General features: G+C 40.3%; 1 protein-coding gene across 7 annotated transcripts in view; it reads right to left on the bottom strand.

Moving 5' to 3' along the window:
- The window catches only part of cacna1g (calcium channel, voltage-dependent, T type, alpha 1G subunit), a 156,453-nt gene that overhangs the window by 84,227 nt on the left and 52,763 nt on the right, over positions 1–19,463 (bottom strand). For 5 of the 7 annotated variants that reach the window (XM_068304859.1, XM_068304861.1, XM_068304860.1 and 2 more), the window contains exons 4-8: positions 13,673–13,832; positions 10,944–11,226; positions 10,372–10,464; positions 9,345–10,233; positions 8,329–8,735 (exon numbers count right to left, since the gene is read on the bottom strand). In XM_068304859.1, coding sequence (XP_068160960.1) covers positions 8,329–8,735; positions 9,345–10,233; positions 10,372–10,464; positions 10,944–11,226; positions 13,673–13,832 — 1,832 coding nt within the window. Of the gene's footprint in view, positions 1–8,328; positions 8,736–9,344; positions 10,234–10,312; positions 10,465–10,943; positions 11,227–13,672; positions 13,833–19,463 lie in introns of those variants that run through there. The other 2 variants (XM_068304863.1, XM_068304864.1) reach the window with 2 other exon arrangements.

Below are 19,463 nucleotides of genomic sequence, written 5' to 3'. Positions count from 1 at the left end.
GCAATGTGTTCACCTTTTTTTTTTTCCACAAACTGTGAACCAGAACAGTTTTTATGAGTTAAGTTAGACTTTATCTCTACTGGAGGCTCAAACTGTGCACCAGAACAGTTTTTATGAGTTAAGTTAGACTTTATCTCTACTGGAGGCTCAGGTTCAGGTCATTATTTCACTGTTTTTGCTGCTCCAATATTCTCATAGCTTGTATATCAGACATTCCTCAGTCCTCACAGTGCAAGTTTACGCACATACGATTAAACACCAGATTAGATTGAGGTCATAAAAACCATCCTCACAGATAGAGACAACACAAGAAAACACACTGAAGACAGAAGTAAAACTCATGCTCACAAGCTCTCACAGGTGCTAAAGTCACCTAAGGTCCAAGGCCATTATCTTATGAAACAATCTATAACTGGGGTGAGTTTGCTACCTGGAGGAAGATGGATGTGTGCTTTTGTTCAAGTGTGTAAGCCAGAAAGATATTCGCTTTTCTAATTGCTTCCTTCGATGGCTGCTTCCTGTGTAATGAGGCTACAGCAGCATTAGGAGGTAAAGAGTGTTGGATGAAGAATAGTGTAATATGGTTAGCGCTAATGTAATGTCACCTAATCTGATGTGATCTAATTTGAACTGGATGTTGGGAGCCGCTTTGCTCCAGACTGTCAATGATGCAGCACCATGTCTGGTATTAGTGTGTGCGTGTATGTCTGTCTCTGTGTGTGTTAGTTTGCGGTTTGCTTCAGCATGCTACAGAAGAGGAAACTTCAAGCATGAAATGGAGAAAGATCAACTAAAGATAATGATAATCATTATGTTTGGTTGGTTGTGATTCAGTGATAATGGTGATTTGTCTCAGATGAGAAAGTTGAAAGTTGGCATCAGTGCCAGGATGTGTTAAATGAAAGAACAATGATAAGGAACAATTTTTGATTTTGGAATTTGAAGCATTTGATATGGTAGCTGGTCTTTGATATTTTATCATATAAATACAATTATTTGCCTCTTACAGAGATTAGAAGATCAGGGAAAGTATCTGACCTGGCTCTGTCATGTCAAACATGACATGACAGAGCCAGGTCATCTAATCTGTATAAAGACTGAAGTGCTTCTTGTCCAGCAAACATTCAACAAATGATTAATGGAAAATTGCTTTAACTCTTTAATGTTTGTGAGAACATGCAATCCTGAGCTTCTCAAGCTTCTTTGGCAGAAAATTGTCAATTCGGAATATCAAAATCAATTTTAGTTTTCTTTCTTGTCATACTTCAGTTAAGATTTGAGGCTTAGATTTGTTATTATACAGAACCATGAAACTTAACAGTCACCAGCCTTTGACTACGACATTAAACAGTATCTTTTTAACATGCTGAACAATGACAGCACATTATATCTGAATAGGTTAAACAAAGTAAACCTTTGACAGAGGGATGCTTGGAAACCCATTAATTAATGTCTCCAGAGATAATGTTTGCTCGGCAAAAGTCACTTCATTATAAATAGAGCTACATTCAAAATTTGAACTGGATATTTCGGTTGATTTATGCAAACAACCTGTAAAAACTAAATAAGTTTAACATCATTTTGACATTGCACCAGCCCAAAAAATATGTTTTATTTTCTATTTAAAAGTTCTGCTTTTTTATGTATTTCAAGAGTAAAGAAAAAAAAAAAGATAAATGAAAAATGAAATGTGGAGTATAACTCACTAAAGACAGGAACATTTTTATTTGTTATCTCACTGAAGCAGGAAATAACCAACTCCATCATTTGATCACTTCATTGATCTCATGGTTTTGTGTCCTAGGATCATAGCATGTTGTACGGCTATCTTTGTGTCTCTATTGTACAATAGGAAAAACACTTTTCCTGGGCCTGTCATGGAGGGAAGGTAGAGTCAGAGCCATTACCTTGTTGTTAACCATAAACATTTGGGTCTCCCAAACTTTTATCGTCATCAAGTGTCGCAATCAGACCCAGATTGTAATTTGTCCAGTAATTGAGTTCCTAAACAACAACAACAGATTTAACAACATTTAAACCCAGTTTAACTTTGTGTCTGATGCTAAATGTTCTTTTTATAAACTTACGATATGATGAACATCGTAAACATTTGCCCATCCATCTTCATTAAGACGAGACCACCACGCTAACGCCAATAACGACAACCTCATTCCGTTTGAGATATTTTAAAATTTTATTTTATAAGATTTTGCGTTCAACTTGAGCCAAGTAGTAATTTGATGTAATGATCATCTGTTGATTAAATACATTTTCCTCAATGGATAAAAGTCAAAAGTCAAACGTAACCTCAAGAAGTCAGCTTTAGTGAATTTCAACTTTATGACAGTTTAATAAAATGTTAACCCCCTACATTTCCCCTTACTGTAAAATAAACAATGAAAAACATCAACAATTCATCAGATTCTAACAAGAATCTTTGAAGGCCCAAATTTGCACATGGAAATGAATATCTGTTGGCCCTTTAATGGAGGTTTGTGTTGCTTTTCCGTTACACACACGTATGTACATTTTGTTTGTGTAACTACATTTAGACACAGCTCCAAGCACTTGACCCAAACATGCGACTCTGGTTGGACTCATTCCCTCCTGTCCTTATAAAGTGGAAAAGCGAGATCAAACGCAGAGAGGCACCCTTGTTGAGCAACACCATTGCCACTAACTTTTTCAAGCACATAGCTTTCAAGGTTAATAAAGTCAAAACGTCAGTGCCATGGGAAACGTAGACCAAGCGACCCAAAAAGGGCTTTGGATCACTTTGGGTTCATGTAAAAGCTATACGTCCAATCAATATTCATGTCAGTGCTAAAAAGCTTCTACTACAGCAGCAACAACAGTTTCCAAAACCATGCATTTTTCCTCTCTCTTTCTCTTGACACCTATGCATTAGGAAAAACTCCTGAACGTCTGTTCTATTTTGGCATCAGCTCTGCTCATCACAGGGGAGGGTGGGTGGGTGGGTGGGGTGGAAATCTGACAGAAGAGATGCAGAAAATATAAAAAAGGAAGAGAAGTATGGGCCGTCCCGGTGGTGAAAAGTTTGAGTTAGAAGTATTACGTGTAATGCAAAAGAGAGGATGACCTTCCCAAGTAAATAGCGTATGGGCTTTGTCACATAGTTGGCAGAGTCACAACTATTCCATCAGCTCCACCATAAATGGTAAGACTCTTAAACTGTATGGAGATAAAACAGACACCCTCTCCTTGCTAGTCCAACCCTTCTGCTTCCACTCTTCCAACAATTGCTTGCTTTCCTCTCACCTCAAGTTCTTACACACTGCCACCCATATCGAACACTCCAATTAATCATGCTTTTATCCTTTCATCTTCATGTCGTGTATTTGCATTCTTTGCTCTTGCCCCCTCTGCTGCTCTTGAAGTGAGAGAATGTATGAACCATTTCTCCAGCAGCATGGGAGTGTTTGTGAAAACATATTTGCGAGTGTGCATTTACGAGATAAGAACAGACAGGGGGGCTCTGTTGTGTGTCATGGACAGTGAGGGTCGACCACAGCACCGCAGCTCTATACACACCAATTGTTTGTTGGGTAGCAATGTGTGTGTTTGAAGGACAAGGTTTTATATGTAGGGTATCTGTAGCCATCCATCTGGAGAATGGTTTACATCAGAGAAGTGAGACCACAATAGTAGATTCCATACATGCATGATATTTTTTTTACATTTAAAAAAAATTTTATATACTGTTCTGATCCCTGAAGGGACATTAAGAGCATACTCTAGTTAGTAAATACAGTGCGCCCTCGATCTTTGCGGTTAATGCGTTTCAGGAACCACACGCAATAAAGGAATCACTGATCGAGCGACAAACTATTTGTCTTATTATTTACGGTGATTTAAACAATTATGAACACTCCCCATACTGATATTAAACCACCTTCTATCTGTATTACATTTTCCTACACTCTGATAGGCTGTTTAAAGCACTTGTGTCTCATGTAAGTCCGAGACTGATGGAACCGAGTGAACTTCCGGATGCTGTCAGCCAATAGAATGCGCGTACGGTATCACGTGACTGTCAACCAAAAATCCGCGATGAAATGGAGTCGCGAGCATTGATGCGTGAGGGGGCACTGTACTGCAAATGCATACATGTTAGTTTGTACAGGCCCCTGAAGCACACGCACACACACACACACACACACACACACACACACACACACACACACACACACACACACACACACACACACACACACACACACACACACACACACACACAAACACACACACACACAAGGGGGGCCTGTATAGGGGTGCAGGGGGAGGTAGAGTGGCTGGCAACCCCTTTGTGGAGCGCCCCAATGAGCAACTTATGAAGAGGGGCAGTGCCTTGCTCAAGGGCGCCTCGGCAGTGCTCCAGAGGTGAGCTGACACCCCCCACTGTCAGCTCACACTCCGGGTGTTTTTCGTTGGGCGGGAGCCGGAATCGAACCGCTGATTTTAGGGACATTGGATGACCTGCTCTACCACTGATCCACTGCCGCTCCTTTAAAAAAAAAAAAAAAAAAGTACTTATCTATTTTTAATTTTATATGTGCATGTGTGTTTCACAAAGCACACCACAGGTGTGTGATCAGGTACAAAGCACTCTCACCGCAAGTGTCAACACTGATAAAAGCATGGATGGAGCATTAGAGCTGCTTCTTCATTATAGAATTGTATTTTGTACCATCATGAAAATATGTAAGAAGTGCATTTGCAAGTAGTTTATTCAATATATTTTTGCATGTGTACTCTTGTAGTACATGTAAATATAAATTCAAAATATAGAGCTTTCAAAATACGAAGTGAAGAAAACAGAGCTGGAAAAAAATTGGACTCATCCAAAATACTTAGCATACAGTTTTCATTTACATATTCAGCAAATAATGAATGAATTATTCATCATGCATATTTTAAATAGTTAAGTAGTAGTTAAATTCTAATTTGTAGATTGGTACTAGTGCCATTCAGCTGCACTTCAGCTGCACAAAAGAAGAGCTGTCTGCAGGTCGGAAGCTAAACTAAAACTGAAATCAAATGGGGCACAAAACCACAGTAGGAGTTCTAAATACGCTTTATGGAGCTGATGGATCATTGATTGGGTTTACCGCTACCAGCAAAATCACATACATACAAGTTATTATTATAATTATTATTGTTTTTATTATTATTATCATCATCATCATTATCTTTATCATTATTATTAGGACTGCTTGTCTTTATTAGTGCCAGACATAACAGGAAATGATATATGACCATATCATCCATCCATTCATCTGTTCATGAACATTAATTTAGGATTAATAAGAGTGTCATTCCAGTCGTTAATGTTGCCAGCAGGAAGCTTGCTTGCCTTTACAAACTTCTAAGCCTTGATTCACTTTGATTCTATTTAAGACACAGTCAGAACTCCACAACCCAGCTTGCAGTGAAATAATACATAATGCATGTTCTATTAGTGTGTGTGCGTCATCTATCATAAAAACAGCAGGGAACTGGAAACCTGGTCAATCTGATGGATTGCACACAGATGAAAAACATGTCCTTAAGGGACAAGCACAAACCTTCAGATTTATCAGATGGTAAACATTTTACCTCAAACTATCAAGAAGGATATACAGACTTTTTATGGCAACAATTACTGTGAAACAATCAGCTGTAGAATAAAATGATAACAAACTCTAAATACGGTTGAACAGTCTTGCCTGTAATTGGCCGCAGAAGCTTATGTTAGAATGCATTCTGAGATAACTACAGTTGGATGACTGGTTCTCAATAAAACAATAGTGCATGATCTGGACAGATGATATAAAAATACTTTAAACATATAAGATGATAAATTCTTTATCACATTCCATCTTGCTTGTCAGCAAAAATTTTGGTGTAGAAATGAGAAGTTTGCAAATAGTGCCTTGGACTTGATTTGTGCTTCAATGAAGTGACTTAAAATATGCTTTTACTGCTAAGAAAAAGATTCTGAAGTTTTCACCATGATCCTGCTTCAGAAATATTGTTGTAGTCTTTGAGGCCTATGATAGACTCTTGTGACAGTTGAACTCAACTTCACTGCTGCATTTTGGTGTGTGAACATAAAAGCATCCGTCAGTTTGCAAGTACCATTGAATAAAAAAATGCCATTTCAAAAGCTTGAGTCAGGAATCTCTCTTATGAGCATCCCATATTGCATAAAGTGACATCATTATAACTTGAACAAGCCACCTCCAACATGTAGTTCTGAGAACAGTAGGTACGACTCACCTAATTCCAACAGTGGCAGTTTCACAGACTGCACACTGTGTGCAAAAACTCCAAGAGAAAACTTGGCAGGAGGATGTATGGCAATTGAAATCAGTCTCTCCTCCATGTGGATGCAGTTACAGAGCCAATCAGAGGCTTAGTGATCCTTGCATCTATTGGATGTCATTGGACTTGCAATCAATGAAGCGTCTCAGTGAAAGTTTTCAGCAGCCTGTCTGGAGACTACAGGCATTCATGTTACTCAAACTAGAGCTGATCAATCGAGCGGAGTGAAATCCAAAGAAGGAGGGCATTAAGAATTTAAAATGACCAGAAAGAGAATGGGAATAAAGAGGGAAACAATCAGAAAAAGGACAATGTAGGAAAAAAAAGAGAATCTTAGAATTTCAACAAATTGAAGGAAAGAACAATGTAGATAGAGATTGAGAGGACTCAAGAAAAGAAAAGGTCTGAAACAATTCGAGACAAGAAATCTATAAAACCATGTGTGTGTGTGCTGCGGATGTTTGACATCTGGATATGTTTATAGGCACTGGGTCAGGGACTGAAAGTAACCCCATAAAATCTGGCTCTACTCCTCCTACAACACACCTACACACTTACGTGCACACCCACACATACGCACGCACGCACACACACATCTATGGTGCTCGCTCGACTTGCGTTACGTAACATTCTACAAAATCACATACGCCAAGAACAAAACACACAAACCCCAACTTCAACCTGCACTTGGAATTGATTTCATTTAACACTCATCAAAAGAATTGTGAAGGCATAAATTGTTAACAATTTTACACTAATTGGAAACACTTACATTAGGAGAAAATCACTTTCAAACAGATCTGGCATGGCAAATTTCAATGTTTTCTGAATGCTTCACACCTTTCATGAATGTGCCTCCAAAAAAACTGGCTGAGTGTTGTTTTCTTTGTACCAATGTAATGTGTACATCATCTTTAAGAATATGAAACTGCAGTAGATGGCACTCCGTAGTGCTTTACTCCACCAAATTTACAAAACCAACTATGTGACATCTTGACCCACAATCTCTGTGTGATCGCTTGGTATTACATTTCTGCCATAGATCCTATGGGTGGGACATAACATCTCTGGATTAGGATTTGTTGAAAACCTGGATCCATGCAATCTACATAAAAAATCCTCAAGGGTTAAACAACTGCCCATCCTCCTCAAGAGCCATGTTAACAAAGTGCTATTGAAATGACATGGTGGGATTCAGAAGTGGGTGGGTACCAATCTTGCTAAAAGTATTAACCGTTTTCACAATGAATTAATGCATAAACAATCATGGCTGTGTACCAAAGGGTGAGAAAGAAAAACATCATGATCACATCAGACATCACAGTATTCATCTACACCAATCAAAGTGGGTGTCGAACAGACACATTTTTGCAGACACTCAAGAGTTTTAAGTCTGACGTGACATATGGCACTATCAGCTGCAGATGATGAGGTCAGATAGTAATGCATCACTGAACACAATGATATTGCTGAAATGTATTAATATTTTATGAATAATAACAGTAATCCAGATGAAGTGAACTGTAAAAGAATTTTGTTAATGGCAGATGGAGGCTGAAACAAAGAAGAAACATCTCTGTCAGCTGTTGTGTGTTCCTTTCTAAGCTGTTGAATCACTCTCTCTCTCTCTCTCTCTCTCTCTCTCTCTCTCTCTCTCTCTCTCTCTCTCTCTCTCTCTCTCTCTCTCTCTCTCTCTCCCCCTCATACACTCATTTCCGCTTTCTCTCTCACATGGCCGTAATTAAACTTATTTAAACAAACAAGACCAAAGAGACACAAGGAATTCCACTTGGGCCTGTGGGGGTTGTGTAGCTTGCTTACTAAGTTAAACAGAATGACACACATGTGCACCATCAAAATTGAAATAACACCTTCCTGTAGTTTATATAATGTCTCATATGAGTGAATTTTATGATGGCATTTACTTTTCTTGCTACAGTATGGATAGCACTATATCTGAATTTACGTTTAGCACACACAACAAAAAAACACAAGTATACTAACCTGCTCATGATACTCAATCCCCATACTCAGAGTATTAATTAGAATGGCGATCATAATTCCTCGGCCAAAGTACTTGCTGTCCACAATCTTCCTAAATGTGTCGCATACGAGCCTCCAGAAGTGGACAACATTTGCAGCTGTTTTGCCCATGCTGCGGTACTTCTTTTTAGGCTGCCGGCTGTCTCTCCTGTCCCTGTGGTGGAGGTCCTGGGTGAATTCATACACGCCCTCACTGTCAGAGTCTCCAGGGGTCTCGTTGCTTTCATTGCCACCCTCTGATTCGTTGGCTAGGGCTTTAGCACAGTATGGACAACTCTCGGGATCCAGCGTCAGTGCTGCTGTGTCCATGGCGCTGCCAGTGCTACTGAGGTCATGAGCTGACGGCTGACAGGAGAGCTGGAGCGCAGCTGAGTGAGAAGGTCCGATGGAGAAAGTCAGACATAAAGACAGAACTATAGTGAAATTATTGTGGATGTGACAAATAACAATGAAAGATTTTGACAAATTAGCAAATCAATAAGAGATACGGTGTGAACAAATACATCTTGATCTTTTCCTAGTATTTATTCACAATTGACAGTGTGTGCTGTATGAGTAATGTATTGTCTCTACTGTATGGACTGTGGCCTGGCTGGCTCATTGCCAGTGTTTCCATCATCTGTACAACCTGAACAGAACTGGCCAGTCTTTTGCTGAACTCCTTGGCCAACTACTGCTAAAGCTGGCTGCAAGATTAGACAATGATTATCATTTATTGTAAGTAATTATCACTCTTTAGGTTTGAATGGGAAACTCACACTTTATATGGTGCTTGAGGATTTACCAATGCAAATTGTAATCATAGGTGATAGGCAAATTCATTCATCCTAATTCCTTCCAGCAAAGAACATTCTATCCATCACAGCTAACTCAAAGGAATGCAACTAAATGAGCTAATCAAACACTTTTATGATGAGGATTATTTAGTTAATCAGTGGTAACATTTGTGTTACTTTTTTGTGAGTTGTATACAGTACCTGTGGGGGAGCGTGTGTCCACCATACTCATAGGTGGGATGTTCAGGTTAAAGTTGAGGTTTGTCAGAATGCTGGCAGTAGCACTCCCTCGTCTGGACTCTGCCAAGGCTCGAACCTGCAGAGTTGGGTAGTTCTTATGACCTGGGGCTGCAAAGGGCACAGAATTCCTCTTCATGGCCCTGGAAATGGGAGCTGGTGCAAGGGAAGACGTACCCAGGGTTGTTGCAAGGTTTGTGCGTGACTGGGTACAGTGGATAGTGTCTGTATAGAACACACTGCGAATGGAAGATGAATCTGTGCCTCCAGCAACGGGATTAGACAAAGTGACAAGGTTTGTATCAGAAACGGCTGCTGTCACTAAAGGCTGCAGGGTTAATGTAAGGTGGTCCCTGTCAGTGCCTGCTACAATTGTACCTCCATTATTGTTATGCGCACCAGCCTCCACATCTCTTTCCTCCAGACACCTGATGCTCCCTCCACCCCTCACACTACCATTCCCCAGGAGGTAGTGGTGGTGGTGATGATGATGATGATGGTGCAACATATGATGAACTGACACAGATCCCTGCCTGGAAGACTTCCTTCTCCTTCTCTGACTACGTTGGGGCTCAGTGGGCGGGGGTGATGCAGCAATGTTAAACCCGGCACGGCGAGCCAAGAGCCTGCAGATATGAGCTGTTTGTTTGCCCCCCTTTCGGATGATGTAGGCGAGGTATTTAAGCAGCTCATTGTAGCAGGAACCAGGCTCAGACAGAGAAGCCAGAGTGCTGGCGTTGGACATGAATCGCACCCGTTGCTCCTTCATCAGCTGACTCTCCCTCTGCTTGGTCTCAGAGAACTGGGTAGCAATGACCACCAGGCACAGATTGATCATGAAGAAAGAGCCAATCTAAGAATGAGGAAGGGTAGTGGACATTACTCGCACACTCTCAATGGATGCTCACACAACCATCCCAAAACTGACCTACTTGTTCAAATATCAGCAGACACAGGCACACAGCTGGGGGCACCATGAAGTGGCACTTACAATGATGAGTAGGATGAAGTAGATGAAGTTGTAGAAGGAGTGTGCATCCATCACAAAGTACATGATGTCGACCCAGCCTTCCAGAGTGATCACCTAAAGAATAACACCAGAAGAGGAGAGAAAAATAGAAAAATACACAATACTAATTAGGAAACTCCTGAAAAAAAAGATGCAGTCGAGGATTAAACAATGGCATCACAATATACTGTATTTCACACTCCAGTAAGTTCAAAATACCAAGAATCTCCAGAAGACTAATCCCCAGCATTTCTATTCTGTACTTTACCCCACACAGGCAAGACAGAACAATCACCAGACTCATGGTACAACTCATTTCCAATCAAAACGTTGTCCTCTTAAATTACCCCCTCAGTAAGCAATGCATGAACACACCAATATAAGCTCGTCAGATGACTGAGAGATAGCAAACAAGTGGTGTAGAAAATGAGGCCACAGTCTGGTGTTTCGGCCAATGAGGCAATCAGATATCAACAGCAAAACTGTGTCCGACAAACTACCGTTGGTCCAAACTGTTCATCAATATCTTACAAGTATTAAAATTTTGTTTTTACCTGAAAAATAGCAATCCAGGCATAGAAGATGTTGTCGAAGTTGATGGCTCCCTTGAAGGGGTTGACCATACCATCAGAGCAGTTGGTGTAGTACTGGTTCCAGTTGATGCATGTGGTGTTGTCCGTGATGTTAGAGTACATGTCCAGGTTGCACTGCAGGCCTCCTTCCTCGTAAAGCTTAGGGATAGAGTTGCAGTCCCTCATGCCATTATCTTTGGTCTGAGAGCAGATGAAGGGGTTCTCGTCGTCATTTTCAGTCCGGTAGTATTTATAAGAAAGAGGGCTTTGGGGAAGAAAGACAGAGAGGACATTGTCGGGATAAGTCCAATGACTTAAAGCAGTCTCAAGTGGCCTTGCAGATTTATGACAGCCTGTTGTCCACTCAAGGGACTTTTGGATTAACTCAATTCCATGAACTTTGCAACGTTAGCTCACCTTTGTGTTATACTTGTCATACCAGCTAAATTATGACTGTCAAAATAAATTTACTGAGTTTATTGAAATTAGAAAGTGACCCTTTCATTGCACAGAAAATAAACTTTCTATTAAGTTGAGGAAAAACACTATACCTATTTTCAAAATTTACAAAATCTCACAGACAAACTCATAAATTATGATAAAATAGTCTTAATTCCAGTAATTTAATTGAGACATAATTTTTTAATCAAAATGACCAACAGTCACAATCAACAACCAGGGTGATGTCTTGGACATTTTCCAAAAAAAATGTGGAATTGTTTGTGAGAAAATAAATCACACCTGACCATATTTGCCCTTTAGTAGCCATTGTTCAACTACAGCAAGGTTTTGCTGGCAGGTCTAGACAGATATACAATGCGCCCTTGTTCCTCGCGGTTAATGTGTTTGTAGCGCCTCTCTAGAGTGGTTTCTCTATTAGTGAGAGGTGGCTAACCTGTGTTCTTTATTTAATATGGGTTTCTATAGTGTATTTGTTAGGCTTCGCTTAATTTTAACTCTTAATTTTAACTTTAACTTATTTCATTTAAACGTTCCAGGAACCACACGCGATTAACAAATCCTACGATAGAGCGACAAACTATTTATCTTATTGTTTATGCTAATTTAAACGTTTATGACCCTCCCCACACCGATATTAAACCATTAAACCTTCTATCTGTATTATCTTTTCCCACACTTTTATCGACTGTTTAAAGCACTTTTGTGTCTCATGTAAGTCCGAGACTCACGCACTTCTAGATGCCATCAGCCAATAAAATGGTATCACTGGACTGCCTACCAAAAACCCGCGATGAGGTGAAGTCGAAGAGCGTTGATGAGAGACTACGCCAGGGCGCACTCTATTAAATAAAAAATTTTGCTCAGCTTCAATTGCAACTTTGCATTTTGGCATACAATGGGTAGAATATTAAGTGCATCAGTGTTAAAAGCTCAGCAACAGGTTTTAATTCCATAAAAATCCTGCAGCAGCTAAATTCACTGATTAAGACTCTTCAAGCAGATGGGATTAATCAGTGAGGCCAACCATTAAATGTTCGGAGAGACCCTGAGATTAACCCACACATCTTGGCTAGTACATTTGGAGCAGACCACTACTACTAGTAACTGATGTGTTTTTTTAGTGATTGTGTGCCATCTGTCTTGTCATCATGCATTCATTTGTTCATTCATTCACTTACAAAATACTCTTATCTCCAGTTGCTTATCAGACACGAGTTGTAGGGACATACATTCAATTTAATTCTATTAATTGTAAGGTAGCCTCAAATACTTTTCAGAGCCACACATACTTAAAGCTGAGTCACAATTAACGGTTTGTTGAGCTCAGTATGAAACACATTTGACTTATTGCACCCGGAAATGATGCATAGGATGTATTTCCTTCTGGGTACAATATAATGTTCTTAGTTGAAGAAAAAGTCACTGCATATCCAGTCACAGCTGTTACTCCATTCAACCCTAAAATATGTATCAGTAATATGACCTTATTAGAATCTAAGTCATGTGTGACAATAGATGCTGGCTTTGGAATTAAATGGCCATCATGTGTTGAAGGAATACAGACCTTAAAGCTTTATAACAGTGAGAAAATTGATGAAAATGACAAATGTGGCAGCTCACCTAAACCATTATGTATGAACTTAAATTACAGCTGTGAGATATCATAAATCCTATTTAGATTAATGAAGCCAAGATGGTGCAGGGAACATAAATAAGTCATAGGTGGCCTTGTCCCGTATACCATGGGCCACACGGGTCTTTCTCATTATTTCAAGGCTTGTCACTCTCTCACTCATAACTATGATGAGGGTCTATAATCACTAAACTACTTGTTTATCGCAGTTCTATTAGAGCAATAAAAATAATCAATAAACCCAATTATATTGAGCAAATATGCAAATATTTGAAGACAATAACACAAGTTATTAAACTGATAATATGACAAAATGACAACATAAATTTAAATATTATATTAATATTTGTACATGTCCAAGCTGGTACATTTCTTTACTGCTTCAAATACAGCTAAACAGTTGACCAGTCCACGACACATTATACAAACCTTTAAAAACATTTATATCAAATAATAAAGTGGACTTTCTTTCTTCTTTCGTCTTCTTTCTGATAGTGCCATCAATGCTTTAGGTGAACACTTCCCTAAATTCTAGAGTTTAAATTGAAGTCTAATTTGATGAATGACAATATAAATAAAACAAATTAAATAATGAAAAAACAAAAATAGAACTCACAAGTCAAAGGTATCCTCTACAAAGCAGCGGTTTCTCAGCCGACCGACCCATAGCTGGACGCCCACAATTCCAAATATGAAGAAGACAAAGAAGCAAAGCAGCAGCACGTTACCCAGCATGGGCAGAGTGTCCAGTAGCAGGGTCACCAGGATCCGCATACCTGAGAAGAGAAACGGGGGCAAGGTCAAATGGCTGGGCATTACACAACAGAACCCCAGTGCACATGATGCAGAGGATAAATACTTGTAAGGATTAGGTGTAAGTAAGCAGAAATGAAGATCCAACCTCTTTCAAACTAAATGCCTCCAAATTTACAGCAATTCACAGAGCTACACTTACTTAAAGAGATAAGTGTCTGTATTTATTTGATCTATCCATCCTTCCATCTTCCACCGCTTATCCATAGTCGGGTCGCGGGGGCAGCAGCTTAAACAGGGAGCCCCAAACTTCCCTTTCCCTGACCACATCCACCAACTCTGACTGGGGGATCCCAAGATGTTCCTGAGGCAGTGTTGAAATATAATCCCTCCACCTTGTCCTGGGTCTGCACAGGACAGCTGGACGTGCTAGGAACACCTCCCTAGGGATGCGCCCCGGAGGTATCTGCAGCAGATGCCCAAACCACCTCAGCTGACTGCTTTCAACGCAAAGGAGCAACGGCTCTACTCTGAGACCCCAACGAATAGCAGTGTTTCTCACCCTATCTCCAAGGGAAAACACCAGCTATCCGCCTGAGAAAGCCTATTTCCGCCGCTTGTATCCGTGGTCTCGTTCTTTCAGTCAAGACTCATCGCTAATGACCATAAGTGAGGGTAGGAACAAATAGATGAAGAGCTTCGCCTCTCGGCTTAGCTCCCTCTTTGTGACAACAGTGCGGTAAAGTAACTGCAATACCGCTCCTGCTGCCTTAATTCTTCGTCCAATCTCACGTTCCATTGTTCGCTCCCTCGTGAACAGGACCCCAAGATACTTAAACTCCTTCACTTGTGGAAGGACCTCATTCCCCACTCGGAAAAGGAAATCCACTGGCTTCCTGCTGAGGACCATGGTCTCAGATTTGGAAGTGCCGATCCTCATTCCCGCCGCTTCACAGTCAGTCAAAAACCAGACCAGTGAGCTCTGCAGGTCACAGTTCGATGACGCAATAACACCACATCATCTGCAAAAAGCAGCGATGCAGTCCTCAGCCGACCGAACTGTAAACGCTCCTCACCACGACTACGCCTTGATACTTCTGTCTTTCTCCTGTTGTCGCTATCTCTCTAACTCATACTCATACTGACTCTCACTGGCTCTCTTCAAAATGACGAAAGAAAACAAAAAATCAGAGGACGATGGGAACAAAAGGGATATTCTTGACCAGATGGTGTCTTCTATGAAAGAGTTAAAGAGCGACTTTGATAAGTTAAGGAGTATCTTCGATAAAAAGTTGGAAGAAAAGCTAAAACCAGTGCTAGACGCCATGGAAGAAATGAAGAAGGAAATGAAGAAAATGCGGAAAGACATAGATAAAAAAGACCGAAGAATTGTTGTCTTAGAACAGGGACAACAAAGAATGGATGAAACAAAGCATTTGCATAAATGATGTGATCATCACTGGCATCAGAATCAAGCCCACGAATTACGTACATGTTGTGGCCAGGGGAGAGGGAACTGAGCACACTGCTGACATCAAAACTCTGGAGCAACAAGTGATTTCTCAACTGAGGGATTTGGAGATACAGTAACTATAGGTCTGGAATAGGTTGAGATGTATGGAGGTATATGGAGGTAAGAAACCACCTGCAGTGCTGATGAAATTCCAGAATTGTAAACACAAGATTGCTCTTCTGAAACAAGGCTTCAAGCTGAAAGGAAAAAAATGTCTACATTAATGGGAATCTCACTAAGAAGAATGCTGATATCACTAAAAAGGCTCAACAACAAAAGAAGAATGGACTGATCGACAACACCTGGACAAACAACTGCAGGATCTTCATCAAAAACAAAGGGGGTTTCTCTGGAGCAGATGAAAGCAATGATGATCAGCCTTTTATTGGAAATGAGCAGTATTTCATCTTTGTTGAATGCACTAATTGTAAGTCGCTATATTTCAATATAAACCTCATCCGTGCAGTCACTTCAATCAAGTTTTTATTATGATAATTTCTTAAAATTTTTGTTTCTTATTATTGTGTATTATTATTTACAGAGATGTTGATTATCAATTTATCAATTGATTTAAGTTTTTTTAGTGTCTGTTGACGTCTGTATTTTACATAAAACCACTGAGGGTGAGTTATTATTAGACTACAGCTGTCTTGGCGTCATTAACGATTATCGAGCGAATGAAGGCCGGTCCGTGAAAATTTTGTTGTAGATAAAACCGGTCCGTGGAGCAATAAAGGTTGTATCTGGGACAAAGGCTAATATCTGGAAGTGAATAAGGTATGAATGTCTGTCAAAATCCAATGTCTTAATTGGCTGACAACCTTGCAATAAGAGAGATGTTTGTTGATTCTGGGGGATGGGAATTTCACAAGCCTATTGGCTTCCACTGGTCAACCCTTTATTTTTCGGATGTTGCTGTTGATGTTGTAAATGTGATGAAGGTGTGAAGTCTATTATATTAACATGTATGAAAAATAAATAAATAACTAAAAAGAAATATCCTGTTCATGAAAATAACAAACATGATAAAGTGCAGCCCTAGTGAAGGCCAACAGCTACTTGGAACAAGTCCGGATTACTGACGAGAACCTGAACGCAGCTCTCACTTTAGGCATACAAGGATTGGATGGCCCTAAGGAGAGGCCCCCTCACCCCATACTCCCGCAGTACCTCCCATAGTAAGTTCTTCGGGACCAGATCGTATGCCTTCTCCAAGTCCACAAAACACATGTAAACTGGATGGGCGTACTCCCAAGGCCCCTCTAGGATCCCTGCGAGAGTAAAGAGTTGGTCCGTTCTTCCATGACCAGGACGGAACCCACATTGTTCCTCCTCAATACGAGGTTCGACAATTGGCTGGACATTCCTTTCCAGCACCTTGGAGTAAACTTTCACAGGGAGGCTGAGGAGTGTGATGCCCCTGTAGTCGGCACACACCCTCTGGTCCCCCTTTTTGAAAAGAGGAACCACCACCCCAGTCTGCCACTCTTTCGGCACTGTCCCAGATCTCCACGCATTAGCCAAGACAGCCCCTCAACACCGAGAGCCTTCAGCATTTCTGGGCGAAACTCATCAACACCCGGGGCTTTGCCATAATGACATTGTTTAACTTACTCGGTGACTTCGCCCAGAAAGATTGATTCAAATCCCCCATCATCCTCCAGCTCTGCCTCTGCAACAGAGGACGGGTCAGTTGGGGTAGTTGGATCTCGGAGTTCCTCAAAGTGTTATTTGATATACAATACTTCAAATTATAATGATGAGATCTCAGAGGTAATCGGCACACTGTCTTCATATGATATGTGGACAGCTCAATGAAGGATTTTAAAACAGGGCCGTTCATTGTTATAAATGAAAAAAAGTACAGCAGGTTGCACATAATAAGACATCTGGCTCTCAACAAACACAAATGATTCAATAAATTACTTTGTCGGAAGGTAATCTATTCTGTGTTTTGGAAAAATTAAATTAATAAATTGGTAAAACAATTTTTTTTTTACTGAAACCAGTGAAGTTTAGATGTGAATTCCAATTGGGCTCCAGAAACTGATAGCAAAATCAGATTCAGAACTAAACATCTTTAGCTTGTAAGGTACAGAAGCTTGAAAAGTGAAGCCTGGCATTGAGTTGTGTCACTTATGAGTCATATGTTGTTAGGAGCCAGTCAGGATGTCAGCAGTACACCTACAAAACCAGTGCCGCCGAACAAGACCTGTCTCCTACTGTGATACGGTGCATCCCTGATCCTCTTGGCTGGACAGTTCTCCCTCAACTCGCTGCCAACACACACTTCCTGCCACCCACACTCCCTGTGCATGGCTGGCTGGCTTGCTGGCTGGCTGTCTATCCATGTATCTAGTGTCCATGATGAAAGTTATTTTTCCTATCAAGGGTTTTTTGAGACATGAAGCATGTCACTCAGTGACGGCAGAGCTCTTCTGCAGACTTGAGGAACAGAAGGGATGTAGAGAAGTGTCAGAAAGAAAAGAAAAAACTGTCCTCATTTTCAGCGTTCTGCTGATGGGCCCTAGTGTCAGTGTAACAGTTAACAGAGCTCGGTTTAGGTTGTCATGGATTTGATATGAGATGTTACAGCTGAGGTGACTGAGACTTTTATGGTGCAGTACATAAGTCATTACCTCACGTTTGTCACTTTGCATACTGAGCACTACAGTAACGGGATATCTGAACATTTTAAATCTATTCATTCAAAATGCATTTGTGTCATGTAACACATACTCAAAACATGTCTGCAGTTCTTCTGAAAGTGATTTCCCCACAGTCTTACCCACTTGAAAATGTGATTCAGAAACAACATGCTAGATGAAGCGATAAAATATTGGGTTGGGTCACATGTTGTTGCATTTACTTCTCCATGGTTCACAGCTGTTGTTTTAAATAAAACACATGCATTTTATTTAAATGGGTATTTTTTTAAAATCCATCAAAATTTCAACCCCTTTCATCTCTGTTGTGCCATCTGTGATGTACCAAACCGCATGAGAAACTTTTTATATTTGCAGACCCAGAAAAAAATAAAATGTGGGTATACCCTGGGACAGAGACTGTTGACAGATGAGAGGAAAACAAGGAGGAAATGTGCAAAGTATGGAGAACACATGAGGAGACAGGCAGGAGACGCAAAATAGAGGTGAAGGGAGGAGAGGAGCAAAGGTTCCACTGAAGTACAGGATGAATGAGAGGGAAACATCTGCAGGTAAACACGTAAGAACCTCCTGAATGACAATCAAAACTGTGTTCAAGTTATTTCAGTTGTGCAATAGCCTCCAAGTTATGCAATTACCTGCAGGATTGCACTTAAAATACAGTGTGAGATGAGATAACAGAACCTGTTAACAAGAAAAACACAATTGAATGTCACAATTTAAAAGTAAAAATAAAAAAAAATAGATGCATCCTCATCAGTGTTGTGAAGAGTTCTCTGACTCTTAGCCACTTTAATCGAAGTTCGTAAGGCTCAACAACAGTGACCCGCTGCTTAGACCAGCATCACATGTTCTTTTTCCTGCTACTGGAGCACACACACACACACACACACACACACACACACACACACACACACACACACACACACACACACACACACACACACACACACACACATACTGCAGTAAGCAGCGGCTTCTTGCGATATATTGTGCTGAGCTGTTTGGATGCTGCTTAGCTGTTCCTGAGTTAGTGACAGGAGTTAGGATTAGTGTCAACTGCAGCCACGCTGGCTAGGTTCATACACTGTCATCCAGCATAGACACAACTCTAAGAGACAACACTGATCCCCTGGCACTGATCCTTTTCTCATTTATCGTAATACAGAAGGTGTCAAATTGAGTATTTTCAACTCAATTTGAGTCAACTTCGTCTTTCTGTTAAGTTGCTGTCATTTTTAGGATACAACTTTTTAATGACTGAGATACAATATATGTCATGTGTCAAATTTATAGCATATGACTTAAATCATGTAATGATAAAAGATACATAAATTATACATATATATACACACACATATATATAAACTAGTATTTTTAGTGAAAACAATGGAAACAGGTACAAACAAACTTTTTTCCCCGATGAAAGATGAGCATCTACTGTGTTTACATAGTCATGTAATACAATAAAATAC

Source organism: Antennarius striatus, chromosome 21, assembly GCF_040054535.1.
Source record: "Antennarius striatus isolate MH-2024 chromosome 21, ASM4005453v1, whole genome shotgun sequence".
In the NCBI taxonomy this organism is placed as follows: Eukaryota; Metazoa; Chordata; class Actinopteri; order Lophiiformes; family Antennariidae; genus Antennarius; species Antennarius striatus.
The sequence above is the reverse complement of the archived record's forward strand: the minus strand, read 5'-3'. Positions and strand labels throughout refer to the sequence as shown.